This window comes from Dermacentor albipictus, chromosome 3 (assembly GCF_038994185.2).
Source record: "Dermacentor albipictus isolate Rhodes 1998 colony chromosome 3, USDA_Dalb.pri_finalv2, whole genome shotgun sequence".
In the NCBI taxonomy this organism is placed as follows: Eukaryota; Metazoa; Arthropoda; class Arachnida; order Ixodida; family Ixodidae; genus Dermacentor; species Dermacentor albipictus.
The window spans coordinates 124,118,177-124,145,363 of record NC_091823.1 but is presented as its reverse complement, the minus strand read 5'-3'; the positions used below and the strand labels follow the sequence as shown (position 1 = coordinate 124,145,363).

At 46.9% G+C, this 27,187-nt stretch overlaps 1 protein-coding gene across 1 annotated transcript; it reads left to right on the top strand.

Annotated features, from left to right (window-relative positions):
* On the top strand, window positions 1-27,187 carry LOC135909467 (uncharacterized). The gene is made up of 7 exons (XM_065441460.2): window positions 1-220; window positions 10,042-10,145; window positions 13,044-13,236; window positions 15,869-16,051; window positions 18,391-18,497; window positions 23,481-23,691; window positions 26,909-27,187. The coding sequence occupies exons 1-7, from the start codon at window positions 122-124 to the stop codon at window positions 26,933-26,935; spliced, it is 924 nt and encodes a 307-aa protein (XP_065297532.2). The 5' UTR covers window positions 1-121; the 3' UTR covers window positions 26,936-27,187.

Here is a 27,187-nt window from a genome sequence, read left to right as displayed (position 1 = left end):
TTTCACGCATTGAGAGAGTCCATACGACTCCCGTCTCGATACTGAACTTGTGGACTTTCTCATTAAGCTTAAATGTATGGACGTTTTCGTAATAATGAAATCTCTATTATAAAATATCAATATGGCTTTTCCCATAACCTCGTTATCAAAATGCAACTTTGAGCAACGAAACCTCGTCACGATAGAACGGGCAAAACCTGGTTTTCACTTGCATTACACGGTACGTAGTTTTCATCCGCCTTTTCTTCTTATTTTGGTGCAAATCAAAGGGAAGCTTGGGCATTTTGCAAAATAGAAGTGAGGCGTGCAGACAGGACACAAGATTAGAGAAGTGGACAACACTGTCCACTTCTCTACTCTTGTGTCCTGTTTGCACGCCTCACTTCTATTTTGCATAACGAATCCTTACCAACTAGCTCAGCTTTCTGTCGTTCTAAGCTTGGGCAGGCGTCAGCGAAAGGAAAATTCCAGCTGTAAGTTGACATACGTTCCAAGTTAGTCCTTGAATAGGCTGTTTGGCTCATTGTGATGAATGCGAAAAATGCGCATTACAAGGACGTATACAGTAGTTGCGGGGTCAAAGCAATGACACGTGATACCGGTGGCTTCCGCTATCAAGAAATTAGCGAATAAATGCAATTATGCTGCCAACCAGTTGATTTCTGGGCCGTTTAAAAGCACGCAACTAAAAGGAGCCCTAAATACAAACAGCACGAACGAATATAGAATAAAATGCCACCATTTCGAGAGCATCGAAGCGTTTTGTTTTTAAACGGGAAGACGATTGAGTAGCGGAGCAAATCGCAACTTAACGGGCCACACAACTTTTTTTTCCCGCGGAAATCGGTTGCGACGATTTACGAGGTTCCAGGGACCGTGTAACGATTCGCTTCGTCCGATTCTTTTCATTTCTTATAGCCCTTCTAGATGAGTATAGGTGGTCCCGAGGATAGCGGGAGCGAGCCTTTGTGCGAACCAATGGTGAAGGGCCATTAAACGAATTGAAATTGAAAAGAATGGATCGTTACATAATATGGGCCCACAGCTCGTTCCCATTCGTTGGTTCTGCTACGACAGATGAGCACTTGCGCGCTCATTCTGCTTGAAATAGCAATATAGCCCGCATAACGCACACAATACAATCGCTTGTTTTATACATTTCGCAGGAAAAATGAACCACTAAACTTCGTTTGAGTTAGCGGTAAGAGGGAAAATAGAGGAATTCCAGATCAAGCTACAGAACAGGTATTCAGCTTTAACTCAGGAAGAGGACCTTAGTGTTGAAGCAATGAACGCCAATCTTGTGGGCATCATTAAGGAGTGTGCAGTGGAAGTCGGTGGTAACTCCGTTAGGCAGGATACCAGCAAACTATCGCAGGAGACGAAAGATCTGATCAAGAAACGCCAATGTATGAAAGCATCTAACCCTACAGCTAGAATAGAACTGGCAGAACTTTCGAAGTTAATCAACAAGCATAAGACAGCTGACATAAGGAAGTATAATATGGATAAAATTGAACATGCTCTCAGGAACGCAGGATGCCTAAAAACAGTGAAGAAGAAACTAGGAATTGGCAAGAATCAGATGTATGCGTTAAGAGACAAAGCCGGCAATATCATTACTAATATGGATGAGATAGTTCAAGTGGCTGAGGAGTTCTATAGAGATTTATACAGTACCAGTGGCACCCACGACGATAATGGAAGAGAAAATAGTCTAGAGGAATTCGAAATCCCGAAGGTAACGCCGGAAGAAGTAAAGAAACCCTTAGGAGATATGCAAAGGGGGAAGGCAGCTGGGGAGGATCAGGTAACAGCAGATTTGTTGAAGGATGGTGGACAGATTGTTCTAGAGAGACTGGCCACCCTGTATACGCAATGCCTCATGACCTCGAGCGTACCGGAATCATGGAAGAACGCTAACATAATCCTAATCCATAAGAAAGGGGACGCCAAAGACTTGAAAAATTATAGACCGATCAGCTTACTGTCCGTTGCCTACAAAGTATTTACTAAGGTAATTGCAAATAGAATCAGGAACACCTTAGACTTCTGTCAACCAAAGGACCAGGCAGGATTCCGTAAAGGCTACTCAACAATAGACCATATTCACACTATCAATCAAGTGATAGAGAAATGTGCAGAATATAACCAACCCTTATATATAGCTTTCATTGATTACGAGAAAGCGTTTGATTCAGTCGAAACCTCGGCAGTCATGGAGGCATTACGGAATCGAGGTGTAGATGAGCCATATGTAAAAATACTGGAAGATATATATAGCGGCTCCACAGCCACCGTAGTCCTCCATAAAGCAAGCAACAAAATCCCAATAAAGAAAGGCGTCAGGCAGGGAGATACGACATCTCCAATGCTATTCACAGCGTGTTTACAGGAGGTATTCAGAGACCTGGATTGGGAAGAATTGGGGATAAAAGTTAATGGAGAATACCTTAGTAACTTGCGATTCGCTGATGATATTGCCTTGCTTAGTAACTCTGGGGACCAATTGCAATGCATGCTCACTGACCTGGAGAGGCAAAGCAGAAGAGTGGGTCTAAAAATTAATCTGCAGAAAACTAAAGTAATGCTTAACAGTCTCGGGAGAGAACAGCAATTTACAATAGGCAGCGAGGCACTGGAAGTCGTAAGGGAATACATCTACTTAGGGCAGGTAGTGACGGCGGATCCGGATCATGAGACGGAAATAATCAGAAGAATAAGAATGGGCTGGGGTGCGTTTGGCAGGCATTCCCAAATCATGAACAGCAGGTTGCCATTATCCCTCAAGAGAAAAGTATATAACAGCTGTGTCTTACCAGTACTCACCTACGGGGCAGAAACCTGGAGGCTTACGAAAAGGGTTCTACTCAAATTGAGGACGACACAACGAGCTATGGAAAGAAGAATGATAGGTATAACGTTAAGGGATAAGAAAAGAGCAGATTGTGTGAGGGAACAAACGCGAGTTAATGACATCTTAGTTGAAATCAGGAAAAAGAAATGGGCATGGGCAGGACATGTAATGAGGAGGGAAGATAACCGATGGTCATTAAGGGTTACGGACTGGATCCCAAGGGAAGGGAAACGTAGCAGGGGGCGGTAGAAAGTTAGGTGGGCGGATGAGATTAAGAAGTTTGCAGGCACGGCATGGCCACAATTAGTACATGACCGGGGTTGTTGGAGTAGCATGGGAGAGGCCTTTGCCCTGCAGTGGGCGCAACCAGGCTAATGATGATGATGATGATGATGAAACTTCGTTTAATTAGATATGCGAGTGGTGTTAGGTACAATTCTTTGTCGGTTGAGTTTAGTTGGGGCCCGACAAGTTTACATTTTCCAGCAGCACCATACACGGAGGTAAAATCCAGACAGAACAGATGCGTCACAAGAGGATGACGACTTGAAGTGATCACTCATCAGATCGAAACGAGAATATGCAGCGCCCATATGTAGCCCGCACCAGGGGCGCTATAACGAAAACTATTCCAAAGTTTTCTATTCCAATTCTGCTATCAGCCCTCCACAATTGGTCGAAAACTTTTTTCGACCACGCCTACTTCGCCTGTCTGTCACGCGACGTCATGAAAACCACGATACCTCCCCATCTGATATATGTGTACACACTGATTATGCATGATTTGACAGAAAAAAGAAAAACTGGTATTTCTGATTCGACCCCTTTTCGCCATTAGCCCTCGGCTATTGGTAAAAAGTTTTCGGGCTGCACGCACTTCACCTGCCTGTCACGCGACGTCACAAAACCGCACAAAATCACCGCGTCAAAGTGACGTGTGCGCAATAAAGATGCGTTAATATGCCGAACAAAATTAAATTCTCTTCGGAATAGCCGCAGGCTGCCCCGTTCCGAAAGGAATAAAAGACGGCTGCCGCCGATCGCTGAGACGCTGGCTACTCGCACCTGCCGGAGAGCATGGGTGTATTTGCGTATAATAAAACTTCTTACGTGGCCGTGTAACGTTTTCGAGCCCTTTCGGCACGTTTACCACCTCATTCTGCCAACTCTTCTTTGCTGAGGGTCAGTTTTAGCGTCATTCTTAAGCTTCCGTTGCATGCCGCCATGATTTTCGGCCAGCCACCACAAGCTAAGTAAGGGAAAGCTAACCAATCGCAGACGCCGGCACCACCCTCTTCATCCGGTTATCGATTTTCAGTGCACTGGCTCTGCCCCAGTGAATCTCTCTCCACTTGAGCGTTCTCCTCGCCTCTTGTCAGCCAATTAGATACGACAAGCCGCTAAGTTTAGCCAACGTTATTCGTTTTTCAAGCAAATGAAAGTGACCTCCTATGAGCGATGAGAGCGTTTGATTGGTCTGTTCAGACAACCCTGCGGGTGACCGCCCAGTGCTTGCGTCGGTGGTTACGCAAATTTGACGTCAGGAGATTGGAATAGAAACATATTGGAGTAGTTTTACGTTATAGGGCCCCAGGTATACTTAAAAAACGAACTAGAATCTGTATTAAATCGTGCCACTAGGTTCATCCGTTCTTCATATTCAAAAGATATAAGCATATTATCCCTAAAACATAAAACTGATCTTGCTAATCTTTCTGTGCGTCGCCGCATCGCGTCTTTGTTTGTTTCACAAATTATTTCGCAGTTCCCTCAATCAAGCATAGTATATCATTCCACCGGCGCGCATATCTCCCCGTACGTTTCATCCTTACTCAATCGCACGCGGACGTGCTCGCACCACTACTTTTGCGGCCTCATTTTATCTTCACACAGCAATGGACTGGAATGGCCTTCCCCGTGACATTGCAGCCATCGCGTGTTCATCAACTGTTGCAGACAGCTTAACTGCATTTGTTTGTCATGAAGATCACTCTCTGTAACCTTTATTTGTAAGCCCACCCCTTATGTAATACCCCCTTACCGGGGTATTTACGGCAATAAAGTGAAGTCAAGTGAAGTGAGAAAAGCCTTAGCCTTAAAGGAAGAGTGCGGGAAAGTGGGAGGAAGGGGGCAGGTGTTACACCTTGGAGCGAGCGTTCCTACGGGGATACTTGTTTAACCTTGGTCGTCACCAGGGCAAAGAAAAAGCTTTCCTTAACCCTGTAATTCCCAAAGACATCTAGATCTTGGGGATTGGCATTGGCTGTGTGTTCCATTCCACCGCTGCCACAGCACAAATTGTTGGGATCCGTTACGGAGGTTCGTGGTTCGGACTCCGGCGTCACAGAGGGTCGCTTGCGTACACCTCCGGAGCGCTTAAAACATTGTAGCTGCAGGACTGCGCTATACCGGTGGCGTCACACTAAGCTGACTAAGTTGACCCACACCGTCGTCCGTTTCTGTCACCGAGAGCTGCTTGTCAATGAGGTAAGGTTAGCATCGAGATTGAGGAAAACTAGAAACGGGTTTATTCTACACATTTACAGCTCACAAGTGGTTCCATGAATGTGAGAGCACACCACATGGCGGAGTACGTTGCGAAGGTGCCTCTGATGTTGCACCTTTGCTTCCGCAATGTATGACGTAATGAAGCGGTAATAGGGAAGCGGTTGTCAACGACATCTTCACGGTCGGAGGTTGACTCATTGCAGCAGTTAGCTTTCGTCAGGTCATGGTGGTCGTTACCCCTTTCACAGAATGCTCACACGTTCACCCGCCATCGTCTAGACGTAACAGCTGGAATGCTGGTTTTGTCTGCAGTCCTACGAACCCCGCATCGAGTTGTAACATCTCGCGTTCTCTTGCTTAGCAGCGCAGAATCAGAGCCACAAAGCCACCACGGCGCGTTCTTAATTTGTATGTGTGTTCGAGGAGGATCAAGCGTGCGTGGAGATAACTTCAACCTTTGAAACGTTGAGCTATCTCAACCACGGCATGGCAAGGTACGCTCATTTTGCACACTTGTGGTGGGCACCGAACATCCGACCATAATCATTTCTTGCTTTTTTTTTCAGTTTGTCCCGAAGATCAATGGGACACCCATGCGCGGTCAAACAAAAAAGAATATTATTCTACTACATTAGTTGATGTGCCGCGAATGGTTCGTTCCGGTTGCACATACCCAGGAACTTCGGGCATTGCCAGAGCGGCCATTTGTGGGCGGTCCACTATGGCGTGCCTCGTAATCCGATAGTGGTTTTGGCACGTGAAACTCCAAAATTTAATTCTTTTCATTTGTAGAACTTCGCCGCAATGCAACAGCGAAACTCAGTGGCCTGCCTTTTTAGACTGATATTTCAAAAGGACTCCCGAATATGAACAAATTTCAATTAGTAAAGTCGCGAGGGTACGTCCTTCTAATATCATGCGTATTTACGGCATTTATTCACGACTTTCCTGCTACGTTATTGCAGTGGTTTAATCAAGACAGAAATTCTGTTACAACGCAGCAAGGGCTTCACGAATAAGCGCCGTAAACACGCATGTGAATAAAAGAGCGTACCCTCTCGACGTTTCTAACTGAAATGTGTTGAAATTCGGGCGCCCTGCTGAAATATTATGTTTTTGAAACTGCTGTCAGTGAGTTACGCTGATACGGTGCGGTGAAGCTCGACAGATAGCCGAAGGGCTACGTTGATTTCGGGTTTATATAAGCGTCCATTGCGAAAATACTGGAAACTGGCGGTGAAACTTTTGGAGTCGGCATGAAATAGATGGTAGCTGGCCCATGCCATCGTCCAACTTATCCACGCTGAGGACGTTATTGAAGGGAATGACTGCTTCTCATCGAGAACGAGGAATATGGGTTTATTTACAGTATCTAAAGGACGTTGCAGTTCATCAGTCTAGCATGACTGCGAGAGAAAGCACATTCAGCAGCGGCACAACAGCTGCTTATAAACACTCTGTAGTCCCTAGATCCCTAGGTGAGGGAAAAACGGCAGTTCACCGTCAATTCGTAGCGTCCAACGTCATCGTAGTCGACCCGCCCTTTAGGGGGAGGGTTACACACACTTTCACACAGATTTTACTGACCACGCCGAGATGAATGGGTTCTTGAAGACATGGGGCTTGGCCCGGGCAGGCGCCTCTTCATCCCAGTGTTGACCCCGCAGATAATGGCCACCGCGTCCGTCCATGACGTCTCCAAGCCCCATGAGACGACCGCACAGAATATCTTCCAGGAGCTCCCCTCCTTCAAACAGCGGACACAGCAAATCCACGAACAATGCTTGGTCCGCCGACCGCGTTTAGTCATAGCGGCGCCGAGGGGGTGTTGACGCGGCACATCGTCGTCCCTACGAAACGAGTCACCGCGGGAGGTGAAGTCTTCCATGGTCTCTTCGGGGAAGCTCGCTACGCTCGCAGCTGCCGCTGGCTGAGAAAACTTTGCATGTCGGCACCTCTGCAGGCCGTTCCTAACAGCGGTCAACTGGGCTGCAAAAGGATAAACTACCACTCACATGCACGATCATGTTCCGCACTGCGACCTCGGCAGCGATGCAAGGGCGGCGTTTCACTTTCTACGGCCAGGATTGAGTGTCGTGCTTTCTTATTTATTTATTTATTTAGCAAATACTGCCGGCCTGTATTACAAGCCTTAGGCAGGAGTGGGGTACAGAAGTAACAGGAACAAAGAAATCGTACATTGCAACAAAAGAAGCAAACAACGAGACTCGGCTGGAGTGCAAAACACAGTAGAATAAAAAAAAAACACTCGATTCACACTCTGATGATGATGAGACGATTATTCATGAGGTTTAAAGGGACACTAAAGGTTACTATTAAGTCAATGTGGACTCTTGAAATACCATCTCAAAAACCTCGAAACGCTTGTTTAAGAGGAAATAGTTTAAGAGAAAATGCGTTCTGAAGCGTCCGTGTACCTCTAGCGCAGTTCAAATCGCCCGCCCTCCGATCGAGGAGCGGTGACGGCATGGTCTCATAGTGACATTGCGCCGTCGGTGAGTAAAACGGCGCCCGCGGACGGCGCTATGGCTTTTCTGCGCAAAATGCAAACGCGTGGCCAGAAACAGAGCCAAGACAGAGCCGACAGCAGCGCGAAAGCGGAACTATGGTGGCTAGCGGAAGGGAACGCGCGCGACGATAAGCTGGTTCTCTATTTTATGACGCCAGCTACCCTGCTCGTTGCAATGGCCAACCCTGACAACGACACATTGGCTCGCAATGCTGGGCTCGACTTCAGCGATTTAAGCACTGATGAACGTGACCTGCTGCTGAGGGCTCGCGCTGCCGGCGTCGTTGCTTACTACTATATAGACGGCGGCCTGCTTTGAAAGGCACTCCACACGACTTCAGTAAGTCGTTGTTGAACTCGTAATACTTTGCTTTGCCTTTGCCCTTTGCCAGTGCGCTGTGGCAGAGGTACGGCACTTAACCACTTCGAATGGAGAGATTCACTCGTTGGCACACGGCGATAAGTAACGTTGGATTCGCCTCTGCAACTGCCCTTGGCCAAGTTCCGCCGACCGTTCGCGCATCCCACGACATCACATGGACGTGGAATCCTCGCTGTTTGTTCCAAATGCAAGTTTCGCGAGCCAGCAGGACCACCGCAGCACGACGCGATAACAAAACAACTTAAACTTCAAAGCGCGCGTGGCGCAAAGTTGAGCGCGCAGAGTCGAGCGAAAACGAAACCTTTCGATCACCCATACTACTCAAGGGTAACGTCAAATATTTTTCATAGAATCGAATAGAGTTAGACAAGTAGCATTTCTTCCGTCTTATAATCTAATGAAATGACCTTTTTAATACGAGTAGTTGTGTACTAGTGACCCAAATTATGATGAGGAGTGCCTTCGTCATCGGGCTAGTACCGGAATGTCGCTGGGGAGTCTCAAATCGTGCCATGCATTTTTCAATTTCTCGGTTACTAAAGCTCTGTCGCATTTATATCGACGCCTTAAACGTTCTATACCATTGCTTTGTCACTTTAACTTGACTTCATAGTAACCTTTAGTGACCCTTTAATGTCCCGCAGCGACGCCGGGTCTGTGAGAAACCCCGTAATGGAGGGCTCCGAATTCGTTATACCAGAGATTCATTGACGAACACCTCAATCTAAATTCACGAGCTTTTTTTGCAATGCGCCCCCATCGAAGTGAGGCCGTCACAGCCGGGTTTCAAATCCGCGACCTCGGGCTCTGTAGCCGATCTTCATAGCCATTGTGCTATTAATTTGGCTGACGGACTTTATCGAGCATCTAGCATTCCCTATAACATGCCGGCGCCAGTCTGCACGGTTCGCGTATGATGCCCGCCGTTTCGGTTAGGTCAGACGAGACGCAGTAAGCATTGGGCTCGGGCATGAAATAGATGGTAGCTGGCCCATGTCGTCGACCAACTCATCTACGCTGAGGACATTGTTGAAGGGAAGGACTTGTTCTCACAGAGAACGAGGAATATGAGATTTATTTACAATATCTGCATGGGAACGTTACAGTTCATCAGTATAACATGACTGAAAGAGAATGCACACTGAAGAGCCCATAACGGCTGCTTATAAACACTCTGTACTCCCTAGATCCCTAGGTGAGGGAAAACGGCCGTTCAACCTTCGACCAATTTTGAGCGTCCAAAGTGATTGAGAGGGAGGGTTTACACACTCATTTCCACACAGGTTTCACTGACCACACCGAGGTGAGAGGGTTTTCGCAGACACGGGTCTTGCCCTAAGCAGGCGCCTCTTGATCCCAGATTTGACACCGCCCGCAGACAGTGGCCGCCGCGCCTGTCCATTGACTGACGACTTCTAAGGCCCGTGAGACGACGCCACAAAACACCTTCTTTCAGGAGTTCCCCCGCTCCAAATAAACCATGACGGTGACGGCGAATACACCAACAATACTTGGTCCGCCGACTTCGTCTAGACATATTGTCGCCGTTCGGTTGGGGACGTGGCGCATTGCCATCCTTACAAAGGGAGTGGCCGCAGCGGGCCGAGCAGGTCTCGACGGTCGCTTCCCCTAAGATCGCCAGCCCCCGCAGGTCGAACGTAACACCGCGCTGAGACCCGCACTCACGGATTTTGCCTGCTGAACTTTTCCACTAACCATTGCCCCGCGTGTTCAAATACGCACATACGTACCTGTCGTTTTCAGGGTGGGTTCAGCGTCGAAAAAAAGGAGTACAGAGTGATCCTGCCCGGATTCCTGGAGAAAGGCTGCACATTCACGTTGGTCTTTGAATTCCTCGGTGACGCGGCGTAAGTCCCGCTGCCAATACTGCGCGCGCATATATCCGGCGTGCCTCTGAGTTCTCCTATGCACTGTGTCAGCCGATGCGTTAATTGCGATGACCGCGTTCCACTTCCCAAGAAGGGCGCTTTGAGTTTGGTTCACTTGTGGCGTCTGTCACACTAAACGCTGTCGCGACTCGCCGATTGCAAGTTGTCGCGAGGGAAAGAGGGCAAGGAGGAAGTAGGTCGACTCTCAAAGGCTATACAAACAAAATTAAATGATAAGAATATAAGAGCCAAAATAACGATGTCATTGTGAGGAACGCCGTAGTAGGGAATTCCGCGTTAATTTGGACCACCTGAGGCAGTTAAATCTGTAGATATAAAGGAGTTCAACCTCGAACACTGACGTAAAAAAAAAAGAGCACGGGACAGCACTCGCCCGTACTCTTTCTTCATTCCTGTTCCAGATTGCGCTGCTTTGAACTTGCTGAATATGCACCAACAAGTCCAGCTAGAAGTATTGCTAAATCTAAGCACACGAGTGTTTTTGCCTTCCGTCCCCAGAGGAATGTGGCCGCCGTGACCGGCATCGAGCCCGCCATCTCAAGGTCAGCAGCGCAATGCTATAGCCACCGAGCTACCGCGGTGGTAGTTGAGCGGTTATGGTGTCGCAACTAACTCTATCTGGCACACAGGAGGGGCCCAGCCGAGCGTAGGCCCCGATGCCGAGAGAAGGTTTTTTTTTTTTTTTTGCTGCACTGCGCCGAACTACCATATTCGCGCGGTCTGCTATGACCTATGAACGCCTGGCGGGCCTCCTGATCAGCGTTCACCGAGCGATGGGCATTGACGCGGACCAAATCGCAATCGTGTTCGCCAGGACAAATCGCCGTGTGATGTTTCAGAGGTGCCTGCTAAAGGGCCCCTCACCAGGTCTGACCGTTTTGAGCTGACAAACCCAGAGCCTATATTGCGCGATAACGATCGTGCCTGCAAAGCATCACATTGCTACACGCCTCGGAAATATCTGAAATTTCAAACCGAACGCCATTTTTCCTTCTCCTCGCGGCCGCCGCGCTCCGAGTCGGACGGTGACGTAATCGTGCGCCTGCGTAATCGTGTCCGCAGTCTGACGTCGCTCGTGGGGAAACGTGACTTCGAGAATTATTGAAGACAACATCTGTTATCTGGGCGATCTGCTGCTTGAATTGACGAATTGAAGTTTAGAGAAATAATAAAACACGCAAACGGAATGTCTGCGTGTTTTTTGTCATATTTCGCACCGAAGCACGATAGATGTACTTCCGCTTCGTCTGCTTGTTCCCACGGTCGTGCGGTCACGTGCGCAGGTACCGAAACTGTCATTTTCTACAGTGTTCCAGCCCGTGATCATGCTCAGCGATCCGTTTGTTCTGTCTCAGTATTTGTGTAGCACTGTATTATACCGCTAGTTATGTTCCCTTGTGCACCGCGCAAAATCTTGCGCTGCGCGAATTAGACAACAGCTCGCGCGCGACGCCGTCGACGGAAGTGCGTAGCGCCGAAAAAAAAGTGAGGAGCAAAAAAAATGAAGGCGGTGCCTGTGACGTAGGCGTCACGCCATTCCCGCGGTCCGGTATGGGAGAACGCAGGGAAGGAATTTCGCTTGTATGGGCTAGACGGGGCGAGTGGAGAGAGCGTCTTGCTTGGCAGTGGAGCCCGCCTGCTGAAATCACGGGTTCGCGGCACTGAGATATTTCTATGTCGGCTATTAATGAGGAAATCATAAAAATTTTTACGGCAGAACGCTTCCTAGAGGACACGTAACAGCTTCCAGCGTATAACCAATATTTGTTACGGGGCCTGGTAAGCAACGAGTAAAACAACTTCTCCCTCGGCTAAAGTAGCTGTTGCTTACGCTTACTGTACTTGAAGCCTAAAAAGCAAAGGCGCCACACAACATTCTGTGTATTTAGTTTTATTATGCGGCATTTTGTATATATATATATATATATATATATATATATATATATATATATATATATATATATATATATATATATATATATATATATATATATATATATATATATATAACCTTGTACCTTATCCTCGATGCCCCTTTATTCCTGTATTAAATCAATGCCAGGTTCATCTATGTGGCAGCGTTTGTCTCAGACGGACTTGGCGCCCTCGAACTTGTTGGGAGGCCCAGCATCGCTGTCAGGCTTAACGCAACGTCGCATTAATTTGATGTTGCAGATGTGTTGTACTTCTGTTAAAAGAAAGTGCAGTTATAGTGACACAAGTTGGCCTCCTCCTGCACTTTATTTGTTTGAAATCTTGTTTGACGTTGACTATAGAAACAAAATGCTGTGCACTTCGGTGGTGTGTCAAAAAGGATAGATATCGACAACATTTTGTTCGCTGACGGCGCCATAAAGCTGCACTTTGACCTAGTCGATTTCATGGTGCTCACTGCTGCCCCATTCGACATTTTTTTGCGATTCGATGCGTGTGCTTTTTTTTTTATCTCGTCATTTGATCTCTTGATCGATATTAAACCTGTAGCATCATGACAAACCATTTGCTCGGCTAACATCCCCACTTAACCCGCACATATTTTCACTACTGGTTGATAATACGATTTCCCATTGATACATCGTTGGAACGCGCGAATTCCGTACATGGTGGGTGGGCTGCGCGGTGGGAATAAATGGCGATAGCAGTGCGTCTTCAAGAGGCCACTGCTCTAGGCTAGTGGTCTGGCATAACGCAGCAGCAGCATTCTGAGCACATCAGCTGAGAAGGCCCAAATGCAAAACATATATCTTCTTGTTCTCTGCCATATAGTATATATGGCGCCTTCAGTTGACGGCACCCATCAAAAATTTGATTACCTGAAAGGTCAATATGTGGGTCCCCGGTTTGTCACCTTTTCAGCAACCCAGCGAGCCTGTTCCTGGGAAAAGTTGGCATGGAAGCTAGCACGTACGCGCAGCTAGAGTTCAGTGACCAGTATGGCTTCACAACAAGGGATCAATCACGTCCTCAAAGCGTGACGGTCAATTCTATAACACCACCCGTGCGGGGGACGCACGTTCTTCAATACAAAAGCACGGGCTTGTACGTCCAGGTAAGAACTCCCTTGGTTTCATTTAGCAACCTGACCCACCGCGGTATACGATAGCCCAATGGCGTTGCACTGCGGAGCTCGAGAAGGCGGGTCCATTCCGATGGGGGCCGACTGCAAGAAATCCTTGGGCGCACGTTCAAAGAACCCCTCTTCTTGGGACATAAAACCTCACAACTTAATTTGTTTTTTTTTCCTTTAGCGATCTGAGCAATATTTATGAAGCATCATTCAGTTTTCCTACCTGCATTTCTATTGGACATTATCTATCAATCTACAGCTGCGCCGGTTTGGGGGAGTTGACGTCATTTATGGTGTCATTTATTTATGGTTTGGGCTTGATGTCATTTATCGCGCACCTTTCACATGTGGTCAGGCATGGGTAAAACATGTGGATGCGTTAACGATCGAAGCTGAGGGCCTGGTAACAGCTGAAAAGAGAAAATGGAAGGTTTCTTGACCGTCATTGCAGAGCGTGTGGATGTTGGCCATATGGAATGCGAAGCATTCTTGTCGACGTAAACCCAGTTTTTTTGTTTTTTTTTTGGCAATGGCTATCTGGCCAACTGTCTGGCCGTTTTCGTGGGCCGATTCCGAAGATAGTGCAGCCGCTACATATGTTCTGCTCTACAGTGAACTTATTTGACGTCGTCAGCTTTGGTATGTGCCACTGAGGCCACTGGATACGTGGCACTTTGGCGCCCTGGCCTGTTTCTACAAGTCCAAACTCGGCGTGTCTAGTGATTAAACGCGTTGTCATGTGTAACTTTGCTGTTTTACAAACTCGCTCTGCATGTAGGGCAGAGTACAAACGTGCTGACGTGTTCTGCGAATACGACTTCAAGCAGGATGTTGTCTGCATAGCATATCAATTCAGTTTGAGTGCAATGACTTCATTACTGATGTATTTTGAAGAACAGCTTAGATTTATATACGAGCTAAAATATTTGGAGTCTATTTCCATAACAAAGAAAAACTTACCTTGACAGAAAGCTTGCTGACAAACACGACAAAAGGCAAGTTAGAGGAACACTTGACTTGGGAGGTTCTTGTCGAAACTTGTGCTTTTGCGCTCGGCTCATACTCGGCGGCGCTACGGGGACCACGCCGTGCTCCGTCTCAGCCCCGGTGTAAGGAGGCCAGGTGTTCTGACGAGCGCGGGCGGAGCGTCCAACAAATATTCGGTTACGCTAAGTCCCGCCGCGAGGGGCAGCACATGTCTTGGTGGCCGCTCACTGAGCCGTTCTTATGGGGTTTCAATAGGAGCGTCTTAGCCTGCGTCGTTTATTTCTTAATAGTTATTCAAAGATGTCGTGCTGAACATCCTTTTCAGTAGCAATGGAAGCATCTTGCACAACTATTGTTGCCATTAAGTGAGAGCCGACATTGGTTGCACACTCGGAAAGTTCCGTATTGGTCTTTTTCGCGGTTGATGCGTCGGTACATTGTATTGGTGTTAACCTTTAGACTTGGAGTTTCGGGCGAACACTACTTGTAAACGATCGTTTGATGCTCTCGAAGCTCGTTTATTTTGAAACGACTTCTGAGTGACGGCATTTGTATTCTTTACTTACAGCGAGTGTGCGCTTTATTGCTGAATGACGTAGTGCGACAAGGCAACAAGGGATAGACTTTGAAAAAAAATGAATTCACAACTCTCAAGTTTAATACCCCTTTTACATACAGACCAGGGGTACCTTAGGTGTTGCCTTGTGAATTTTCAAACACGTTATTTGATGTCGTGTGGGACAAGTCTAACCGGAGGAGGAGGCGATCACGGAGTCCTCGCTTGTTAGGCTGTTTCCGAGGCAAGTCCAAGTGCTTCTCCTGTCACAGCCTGCTTTGAAAGGCAACTTGCGCCATTCATAAGTATCGTCGCGACTACGGCTCTTCTGCAAGACATACTTGCCGGATTATGCTTTCTAGCGAAACGTTCGCCACCGTGCTCAGCAGTCCATGTCTTGTTAAGAAAATGTGGACCGAAATGCTTTTCGTAGACCAAGGTGGGTGCTAACTCTAGCCGCGGCGAACATTTGACATCTGCTGCTTACTCACTGCGGCGGCATACAGTAGGCGACATATTCCTTCGTGCATACAATATCATACAATTCCTTCAAGCACCGTGGTCTCGTCCTCTCGTTTTCGCCCCCTTTCGTCCGTTGTCCTTGGTGCGCAGCACGTGCGCAGCCTTGGCCTTAAGCGGCGCTGGCTAACACTTCCGGTGCTGATCTTCTGTACAAATACTCATAAGGCTGTGGTAGGAGGTACGGCGCACTGGTAGCTGAATTGGTGAGGCACCGCGTGCGTAATACGAAGGATCGATGCGGTGTCGGTCCCCACTATTGGTCAAGTCGCCTATTCGTCCACATTCGTTTCTCTTTGCCGAGTGATTATTTCAACGTTTCAATTAAATGACGAATAAATTTCTCCTATGCGTTCTGTGACCTCATTGTCTGTCACTTCGTATGATCGGTTCTAGCAAAAAAAATTGAGCCACTCGGATCACGCTATTGTTCTCGTTCACAACAGAAGTATTGCAAGAACTTAGCGCAATCTTGCGCTTTTCTGGGCGGAGGCAAAACATCAGCTCACACGCTGCGGAAATGTCGACGACGCCGTGTTCTTGGCCTCGCAGGTTCATCTGGACGGCCAGCTGGTGGTGCCGCACGACACCCTAGGCAACAATGCCCCGGAATATGTAAGCTTCTACGTTGGTCACTTTGCAAGCGGATACACGCTCAAAACGGAGGTTCCGGTCGTCTTCCACGAGCTCCACTACACTATGGACGACCCCGGTGCTATTGTCAAGGCAGCCGCGGTAGGTGTCTAGACGTCTATATGTAGACATGTAATAAAACAAGTATTCAAAAAGAAACTATCTTCACGAGCCCTCCCGGACTTTCCACACACTGGCTGCTCCTGCTGCCTTGCCGAATAGCTCACCCTTAACAGAAATCAATCGCGTGCCCGATAGCGGAACCGAGCCTCTGTCCCCCAGCATACCATCCAGGCGCTCTAACATCAAGGCCACAATAGCACGCCAACTTCTATCGCGCCAACTCCCAACTAGCTCTTTGAGACGATCGCCACGTGTGCCACATTGCGTAACGCGGGTGCGCGAGACCACACGAGCGCGCGATCAAGTTTCCTATACGCCAAAGTGGCAGGAATGAAATGGGCGAATTCATGGGATTTGAAACCACTGCACGAAAGCTTCGCTTCACATAGATTCCAAGATTTGTGTTGCATTTTTATGGATCTTTTTTTTTCATTATGTCGCATCTCCCTACTTGCCCCTCCCGCCTCTCCTCCCCCCTCCGCCCACACACACAAAAATGTAAAGCATTGACCATCCGCCGCGAGAGCTCAGTCGCTTTGGCGTAGCGCTGCTGAGCACGAGGTCGCCGGTTCGATTGCCGGCCGCGCGCGGCGGCCGCATTTCATTGTGGAAAATGCCAAAACGCTCGAATACCGTGCTTTGAGTGGACGTTAAAGGGGCCCCTGAACCACTTTTTATAAAAGTCGAGAAATACGTCTGAAATTGAATAAGGCTATTTCAGAAATACTTTGCCGCAATAAGTACTTCAGCGCTCTCGAAAAAATTTACTCTTTTTGGGTCGTATCTTGTCCCACAACAATAATCATCATCTCTCTCGCCAGCCTTTCCTGCCTTTAACGCTCATGTCATAGAGAAAGGATTCTCACGTGCTCTTGTCTGGCCGTGCTACGTGGTGCAGACCTGCATCGTGTTGCACCAGCTTGACCGACGCATAGCAGCGACGTCCAACTCGTGCATTTTGAAGCGCTATCGGAAGCTCAATACGAAGTGAAGTCTGACAAGGCGTCTAGGAAGGAGCGGCCAGGAGTTAGCGTGCGTTGGCAAGCGTGCGTGTGGTCGTACTTTAATTGTCCCGTGGTTCGAGGCTATAGTTGAGTGTTAAAAACGAGACGAAATCAGCGAGACCCGAGGGCTACGACACCGATAAGCAGGGTGGCCAAAGTGTTATTTCCTATGTGGGCGGCCGTGGCCGAGCGTGAGCAGACGATAGCCGGTTTCTTCCGGAAGTACGTAATTGTTATCGAAATTCGAAAGCACATTTTCGCTCAATTCTGCTTGTTGATGCACACAACAAATGCACACAATAACAGGAGGAAGAAGCGCACTGATCCAAATACCCTTCTTTATTGATGTCAGTTATTGGCCAATAGCAGCCGCGTATATGGGGATCCGCTATATTACGAAATAAAGCAGCTCGAAAAAAGTGAGAAGCGGGCTCCTCTTCTAAGGAAAGTGCTTGAGAAAAAGGTGACTTCGCGCTCCGCCTGCGAGCCCCACGCGCCACGCACGAGTGCGAAATTTGGCTGAGGTGTTCACACCCGCGTATGCTATCTGCGGGCTGCATTCTTTTTTTTCACCAAGCCCGAGGTGTGGTTTAGGATCCCTTTAAGAACCCCAGGAACCAAACATATTCGGAGCCCTCCACAACGGTGTCTCTGAAATGGTTTGTCCGCGTCACTCGGCACAGATTATGCGCGTATGACAAAAACTGATATGCCATCATCGTCAGCCTATCTGTATACGTCCACTGCAGGACAAAGGCTTCTCTCCCAGCGATCTCCAATTACCCCTAGCTTGCGCTATAGCTGATTCCAACTTGCGCCTACAAATTTCCTCGTTTCAATACCCCGCCTAAGTTTCTGTCACAGAAGCGACCTCCCAACTGCAGCCAGTTTAGTCCCGCTGACACAGCAAAATTGGGGTCCACCACATCTGACGTGGAACGAACTACACGGCGCGATTGCATGTAGGCGCCTCCTTCAGGCGTAAAACCTTAATTTCTATCATCAGCTAGAAGAGCTCAAGCTCTCACTTAATTCTCCTCGTACATAAAATTTTTGTTTTGTTTTGTTTCGTTTGGCGGGCGAGCGAGCGAGCGACCGAGGTCGACATTTGAAAGACTATAGACAGCAGACCGCAGCACACACGCCAAAGTAAGGGAAGTGGGCTAAGGATATCAATCGCGCTGAAATTCAGATAATCCATTGTCCCTACCTTTAGCGACGGGCTGTATTTCCCGCTCGCTTCTTTGTGTGAGCGACATAGCTCTCTGAAATGTGAAATTGACACGAAAAGGCTCATTGCGTGCTCGTTCGCAGGTTAGGAAAGTGCCGGGTCACTTCGCGTACTTCTTCATGATGCAAGACGTGCTCCTTAACGTGGGAGGGTTCGTGCTCTTCTACGGACAGTGGCAACCAAGAGCAAGGTAAGTGGAAAACACGGCAGCAGTTCGGGCATGTGCAGCTTGCGACTAAACCGTAATTAAGGTCAATGAGATTCTAGCAAGAAATATTTTGGAAAACGTCCGATTAGACAGTTTCTAACTTTCTATTAGGTATTGGTGTTTTTCCGCCTCCAGAATTCGGGGCATTGCCAGTCCCAGTTCTTCAGGTGGAGAAGGCATCGACCACCACAATAGTGAGCACATCGACCGGCCAAGTCGCCCTGCACCAGCCACGGCTACCACGGACCCCTCGGGGCGCCGCATCCCACAGCTCCGAAGAGTGGCTCGAACAATTCGAATGAAGGGATCGCATTCAACTGCTGGTGCGACACGGAGAAGCTGCACAACGCGTATTTCTCATTAGAAGTATCTGCGAGGACGTGGTTCGAAGACTACGAAGTGACCCTCATCTCTTGGACAGCGTCCTGAACGAAGCTCACGCTGGCGTTCACAAACGCCATTCAAAAAGAACGCGCTAAAATTTTGCTTGAGACGACAATGCAATGCCCAACCGAGAACATTATGGTCTTCGCAGAAGAAATGAAGTGCGTTTTTCATCACGCCTATCCAGATGCCTGAGGATAAGAAGGGCCGTCACCGCATGAACTCGGCAGGAACTCTTCGCCGGGTTTGTACGTAGCCCTCCAAGCACCCTCGAGAAAATCATCACTGAGGTAGCTCCGATCGAGAAGGCACGTAACATCCTGGGACGACAGTACGATCGCCGCTTAGACGCTATACGAACCCGCAACGGGGATTTCAATGAAATCGACACAGCGCGCCTTAGAGACCTGATCCGCGCCGTCGTTTGCGAAGAACTGCAAAAGATTTGCCCAACGATTCAACCACAAGTCTCGTCCCTCTCCGACGTCATCAGGAAGGAGTAACAACAACCCCTTTGCTCAAATGCACTTTAATTAGCCCAAATCAGGTTTCTAACACTTTTGTCATGTATGACATCGAATTACGTGAGGTTATGTGAACTATTCTTACTTTACCAACTAATAAAACTCCCGGTATGGATAAGGTTAGAACGCACCTGATAAAATAAAACATAGATACATTAGCTCTTATTTTATGCAATATCTTCAAGCACTCCCTGCGCGCCGCAATGTACCCGTCACGTTTGAAAACCGCCAGAGTTGTTCTCGTGTATAAAAGGAGGTGACCACTCAGATCCATCCAGCTATCGGTCGATTTCACTGAGGGCTCTCAGCCATCAATAACAGATTCGAAAAATATATATTAAGTCGAATGTATAAATTTCTAAATAAATATGACATACTCTGCCCGCAGCAGCACCGATTTTGTGGCCCTAAACATTCGACGACACCCGCAGTGCTGTCACTAACACGATTAATAAACTCAGCCTTAGATAGAAACAAAATTGTAATAGTTATGTTCGTTGATTTAAAAAAGGCGATCGACACAGTCTATCCTAGTATGCTTTTCCAGAAGCTACAGCATTCTCGATTTCGGGCCTGTTATCAAGCTACTTTAACGGCCGTCAACAAGTGGTATAGCAATCATCAATACTGTGTCCTCACTACAATTTACAACCACGGGAGTACCACAGGGATCCGTCCTTGGACCACTCCTTCTGTCTATATACGTCAACGATTTGCTGCAGAAGTAGCTCAGGAATGGTGATGTACGCTGACGACAACGAAATTGTTATTACTGCTGACTGCACCTGAGAATTGTAACTTATGACAAATTCTGAATTCGATTATTTCCGTGCCTGGTTTACAGCTATCTAACTATTTATTAACACCAAAAAGACCGATGATACTACATTCCATTCACACAGAAAACGAATCAGCTATCACAATGTCACACTTGTCATTAATGACATTGTGCTCGAACACACAAGCTCGTTTAAATACCTCGGTGCTGTTTTAAACAACAATTTACACTGGAGCTACCATACCAACTCTATCTGCGCAAAGTTCGCATCTGAGTGTTGCGTGCCACTACATGCACGGGAACATCTCGACTGCGACATATTGCGTATCCTGTACTTTCCCTCACACATGCTCATTTAGTACATTGCATATATTATGTAGGAAAAGTACGTCCAGCCCCAGTCTTCTATATAGAAGCCTGGGGCTGGACGTACAATAGCTATATCTCGACTAATCCGAGGACTTCGAAAACGCGCATTTCGAATTATAACATCATAGTAAACCCTATAAAACAACCAAGCCATTGTTTCGTACCTTGCAAAACCTGCCATTTGATCATTTACGGCAAGTGAAAACGGCAGTTTTCGTCAGCAACATAGTGAATCATAATGGCCCATTTCACTCCGGCATTTCTTCTACGTCTTCCCGTCCCACAAAAAACCTTACGCAAGGTAACTTCAACCTACCTTCTGTAAATAATATTTATGGTGAGCGACAGGTGCATTTACAGGGGTTAAAATATTGAATAGTGTACCATTAGATTTAGAACAATTCGAGGCACTTACTGGCCAAATTCTACAGTTTATTTTTCCTTCAGTACTAAGATTACTTGAACTGCACCCCAATATGCCTCGCCCCCTACCTGTTAAAATAATTACTTTGTCAACAGTTGACATACTGTGCGACGTTACATTGCTCGTACGATGCCGTGTTTATCAGTTATTTATTATGTTTGCTAACCTAGAAAAAGTTCGATGTTTCTACTATTATTTGTTTCTTTTGTCGTAATAAATGTGTGGCAATCTCAAACTTAGTCATGCACGTCAATTGTTATGTACATTTTTTACACATAAACCATGTCCTTACAAAAAATTCCATGATATTTACCGAAAGTACCAGTCTCTTATTCAGTGATGCACTTTTCTTTTATTTTACCCGTTACTAACCTTTGGCTATGGGTACAAACATTTCTTGCATATTACGTACGACGTATTTCTATAAACGAAGCTATAAACTTGAAACTTGACTTTTAAGCCCGATGCGCCAAGAAGAACCCACGTGTGGCGCACATCTGACCACCGACCACTATGCTTCCACTGCGGTGAAGCTGGCCACCTGTTTCGAGAGTGCCCCTACCACGACATGGGCCTTCGTGGCTTCGCCGTTGACACTCCACGCCCCCTACCAGGCCAGCGGCCTCGGAATATCGAGCGCTGCATTCAAAAGGTCACTCTAGGTCTGCGTCACCGCATTCACTCCGCTCGTCCTCGCCGTACCGCAGCCTACGCTAACAGAAGGAAAAAATCGCCGGTGCGAGCGCATCTTCTATGCTGCTATAATGGCTCTTGATAAGCAAAGGAACTCCCTACTGCCACAGAACGCTAAACAAGCTTCTTTGCCTCCGTAGCTGGACCTTCGATCGAGTTTGACCGAGTTCGACATGCTCGAACGTCCATTTGCGCGGAGTGTCGTTCATGTCACAATAAAGGCAACCGTTGATTCAGATTGCACGCTTCTTCTTTTTTATTATCCGAAAGTGTCAAATGGCCCATTGAGCGAAACAGCCGGCGTCTGTAGCCTGTAGCAGCGAAACGGCACCTAAAGTCCCCATTAGCTGCGACGCCACGTCACAAGCGCGCCTCGACGGAGCAGAGCGATCGCAAGCGAACGCCTGCTGCCTCATAAGGGCGCCAGGTGTTGCGTGAAGGGAGAGGGCATATGAGCTACGCTAGTCACCCTCGCTCTCAAGAGGCGGCGCGCAGTCCACATCTTTCTCTCTCGCCCCCACTGGGCTTAGCTACCGGCCTCGGTGGCCGCTACTGGTCCCTTCTGTCTCTAGTCGCACAGGGCGTCGGTGGCATGCTGCGTCGGCAACGCAAGCTGCTGCTGCTGCTGCTGCTTGCTTGCTTGCTGGCTGGCTGGCTGGCTGGCTGGCTGGGGCAGCACGTACCACTATGGTGCGTTACTAGCATCGCAAAACTCGAAGTGCGAAACTACTGCAACTAGGCTCAGCGGCGTTCAATTGGACCTTAATGCTTTTTCATTCACGACTCGTAAGAAATGCTCGGGTGTCCTCGGATTTTTTAACGCGTAAGCATTCCTTGGCGAGTACCCCAGCAAAATCTGTCCGCCCCGTGGCGCATCATATCTGCAGAATAGATGCTTAATTGGTCCAGTTAACACGTGTAGTCGTTACGATAGTGTGATAGTGGACTTGTACCGCTAGAAAAAAAATTTAGAAGCTGGTTGTGTCGCCATCGCCACGTCAAAGTCGTAACAAAAAAGAAAAATAGAGAAGTTAACGCGTGTAATCTTTATAATAGTGTAATAGTACATGATTGGTAGCGTTAAAAAAGAACAAAGAAAAGTGGTGACGTCGCGCCGTCGTTGCCGCGTAACAAGAAAGGAAAAAGAAGAAGCTGTGGTGTGACAGAAAGAACCGGTTGTGACGTCGTTTCGGCTCAGTTGATACAATATATTTGCAGCATAAATGCATAACTGGTGACGTTAACAAATGTGAGCGTTATAATAGTGTAATAGTAGATTATTTGTAGCGATGGGTTTACATGCATAAGCTAGCTAAATAAGTAAGCAAAAGCGAAGTAGCAGCCGAGCCAAGGAATGCTTACGCATTAGTACAAAATTATCAGAATTTCTGTAGCATTTTTTCCCTTTCTTCACTGTGCATGAATCCTGACAAATCACCGATTTCAAATATTTCTCGCTTATATCCGTAAATCCAGAAATCTCATTATTCGCATTATTATTCGACTAAAAGGCGCTGCTTAATCTGGTTAAAATATTTTACAATGCCTATGCAGCCCTAGTGGTTGGCTGACTAATTTATTTTCAACCGACCTACTTTAAGTTTCGCCGAGTTCGTCCCCGGTATAGGCCTCAGTATTTGTGCAAATCAATTCCAATTACTTTAATAACCCAACAATGAGTACGCATCACGCGCGCGTGCCTTACAACACGATGAATCTCTACTGCTAAAAAATTTATCGGATAAATTTCTGGTACGCGTCGTAACACCCATTCTTTCTTTCTTTCCTGCCAGCATCAAGTTGGTGTACTCATGGGTCACAGTGGCGACCTTCGCCGCACCTGAAGACGGAAAGGAGGCGATCCTGGTGAAAGGCTACCGCGGAAGCTTCAGCGCCGCAGCAGCCAGCAACAACACGGCATTGCCCGTCGTTGTGCCCCAGGCTGAGGCCTCCCTTCGGCGGCTGGCAATCTCGGAATTCGAGAAGATATTTGAATATAGGGCGGTGAGAACCAGCAGAAAGTGAAAAACCGTCTAGGGAGCGACACTGGTGCCTTCCCGTCGCGTACTGCAACAACGTATATTTATTTGTAAAGTATACCTTACATGGCCCCTACCTGGGGCATCGAGTAAGGGGGACCTAGAACCAAGTACACACATAAAAAAAGTGGCAAACTCGTGACCACATCAAGGTCTAAAAAACAACGCCAGCCAGGTACACAGCCTAAATATTACAGGAATATACTAAAGTATGCAGCTGTCTATTAGAACAATAAAAAAAAATTCGATAAGTTTGGAAACAAATGTACAACGGTGCAAGAAAAAAGCAGGAAAAGAAAACCAAACAGTGACTATGATTAACAAGGGATAGGCGAGTTGAGTGAGTGCCTGAATTTTTCGCGGTCAGTTTCTGCTACAATATTATCGAGGAGGCTGTTCCAGAGACGAATGGCTCGTGGATTTGCAGACTAGTTGAATGCTTCAGTTTTGCACTATAGATGCGCGTGAAGCTAAGATGATTGTGTAATCTGTGCGGCGTGTGCGATGACGTTTATACGTGTAGGGAGCGTTTGTTAGTGCGGTGAGCGTACTTGTGAAATAAGGACAAAAGGGTACTGTCGAGACGATTACTTAGCAGCTGAAGTGAAAGTTGAAGCTTTATTTGAGCTACGCTAGAACGGTAGTGATAATTGCGGGAAATGTAACGTGCGGCTCTGTTTTGGATTGATTCCAGCATGTGAAATAATTTTGGTGGGGAGACCAGACCGCAGCGGCGAACTCAAGCCGTAGCGAACGCATGGTTGAAATGCAGTTTACGGATAAATGTAGACGAGTTTCGAAGGTTGCGGCGGAGGTAATTTAGTGATCGAGAAGCGCTGGCAAAGATGGTAGTGATCTGAGAAGTCAAGGAGAGGTTTGTTGAATTATTTACGCCTAGATATTTTAATCAGGCTCGAGATAATGGTATGGTTTTTTATCCAGTAAGAATATTTCGATTTACGAGCGTTTGCGGCTGAAGGATATCACTTTGCATTTAGATGAATTTAGAGCCATTAGCCAGGCGTCCCAGCAATTATTAATTTGGATAAGATCGTTTTGGAGTTTCTGGTGGTCATCAGAGCTCTCAATGGGACGATAGAAAATACAGTCGTCAGGGATATTCTCGTGTGTGATAAGTCAAAATAAGGGACCAAGAACGCTTCCTTGAGGCACACTGGAAGAAACATAGGAAAGGGACGAGTAGATGCTACTAGCGGAAGTAGACTGCTGCCTATTTGAAAGAAAATTTCGAAGCCAGAATAAAGTTAGTTAATCAAGTTTTAATGATGATGGTTTCAAAAACAGGCGACAGTGGGCTACGCGCTCGAAAGCTGTAGAAAAATCCAGAAAGGCGCAGTCAATTTGAAGGTTTGAGTCAATGTTAAAATGTAGGTCTGTCGTAAATTCAAGCAATGGCGGTTCGCACGACAAACCTCTCCTGAAACTATGTGCTGATGATGAAAAAAGAAGTTGTTCGATTCCAGGTGGTAGTATACATGAGATGCAGTTCCATCATTTTACAGCATATATGCACGTCAACGATATCGGTCTATAGTTCTCAGCCAAGATTTTCCTATCGTTTTTGAATGTGGCTATGCCTTTCGCGATTTTCCAATCTTGGGGAATCTGACCTGTCATTATAGTTTGATGGAAAACAAGGAATTAAAAGCTGCTAGCTACAGAGACTCTATCCTCTAGTAATTTAGAAATAATATTGTCAATGATGTTTGCCGTCGCTAGGAGATACTCAGATGATTTTTTAATTATACCTAATTACATAATTAGCGCAATTTATTGAATAATTTCCCAAATATTATAATTAGATTAAAAGTGACAATGAGAAAAATGTAGAGCAACATGAAAGGCTCCCGATGCAGCTTTCTGTTTATCAATACGCGCTACATAAAAGTGTTTTTCCGAGCGTGAGAGAATCCCGCGAATACACGCGAAGTGCCTCGAGCGGCCAGTCGTGCGACAATTTCGCGTGCGTTTGCGGGCTTCTTTTACGCTCGGAAAAACACTTTTATGTCGCACATATTGAGCAACAGAAAGATGTATTGGGAGTTTTTCATGTCTGTCTACAATTTTCTCATTGACACCTTTAATCTAAATATATTTGAGAAGTTCATTAATTAAGAGTAGTTATCTAATTCGGTGGAATAAAAAATAATTTGGGTATCTCCAAGCGACGGCAAACAGCATTACCTTGGTTCCTGTCCAGCTACGCGGTATTTGCACATATTTAAACTCTGGCTAAAGTTAGCTGGCGCATCCTGCACTGTGGTGCGAGTTCCGTTAGTATAACCGCATGTCGTCGCGTTATATTCGCCAAGCCCATTGCGCGTCGCCGTTTTGCTTATATCACTACAGTGAGCTTTAAGTACCGAGTCATTTGATACGGTACCAACTCAGAAGCAAGGAGAAGACGAATAACGAAGAAATACAGGTCGAACAACGGCATGAAGCCAGCCGACAACGACGCCAAGGAAAGCCAAGGAGAAATTAATAGCTTTTTTTTTAATCAAGTTACACAACTAAGAAGAAGAAACTCCGGCAGAACCCACCAATCACGATTAATTTCTACGCTAATGCGATTAGCATTGAAGCAGTGTAGCGATACACCGTAATGCCCCCGCGGAGATGCGTTATGCATGAGGCTCGTATGAAGCCAGACTCCTCTCGCGTTTTCCCCTCAACATGCTGCGCCATCTAGCGCTGCCGCCGCGAAGCCCGCACGCAGCGTGAGTGTGATAAGTTGTAGCAGAATCCAAATAACGATGACTGTCGACGTCTATGCCTTTAGCATTGAAACAATATAGCGAGACACCGCATTGCCACCGTCGAAACGAGTTATGTATGAGGCGTGCACTGTAGCACGTATTCCTCTATCGAGCTTCCCTAAAACACTCGGTGCCATCTGGCGACGCTGTATACAGGGCCGATAAAAGTGCGACCCTTACTCGGTGTAGTTTTAACAAAAAAACGTTTTATTTCAATTTGCAGTATACACTGTAAACCTAGGAAGATTGGGCCAGAAGTGTTTTGTAACAGCTGACAAAGGCCCAGCCACGGGTCGGTACTTTGCTATCACTGCCAATGCATCGGCTTTCGGGCGAAAGAGCGACCTTTTTTATTATTATTATTAATTCGCGCTGTGATTATTCGCTTCCTTTCTTTTCCAGGTAACGGGTCAAATGATGTACGTCTGAACAAGGCTTGTTTTTACCTTAACTGCGCCTCATGTCGGCGGTAATTCCTTCCTGCAGCAGGAGACAGCAAGACAAGCTCCTGTTAATTTGCCAATTCTAATCTGAGGTGTGGAGCTTATCTTTCCCTCACGCTTACTGTGGACGTGCGCATACAAAATGTACAAGACATACAAGACATACACGACATACGAGACGTACGCAAACTGAATTCGGATGTATTCTTTCCTATCACAGGTAAGCTTAATAAAGCCA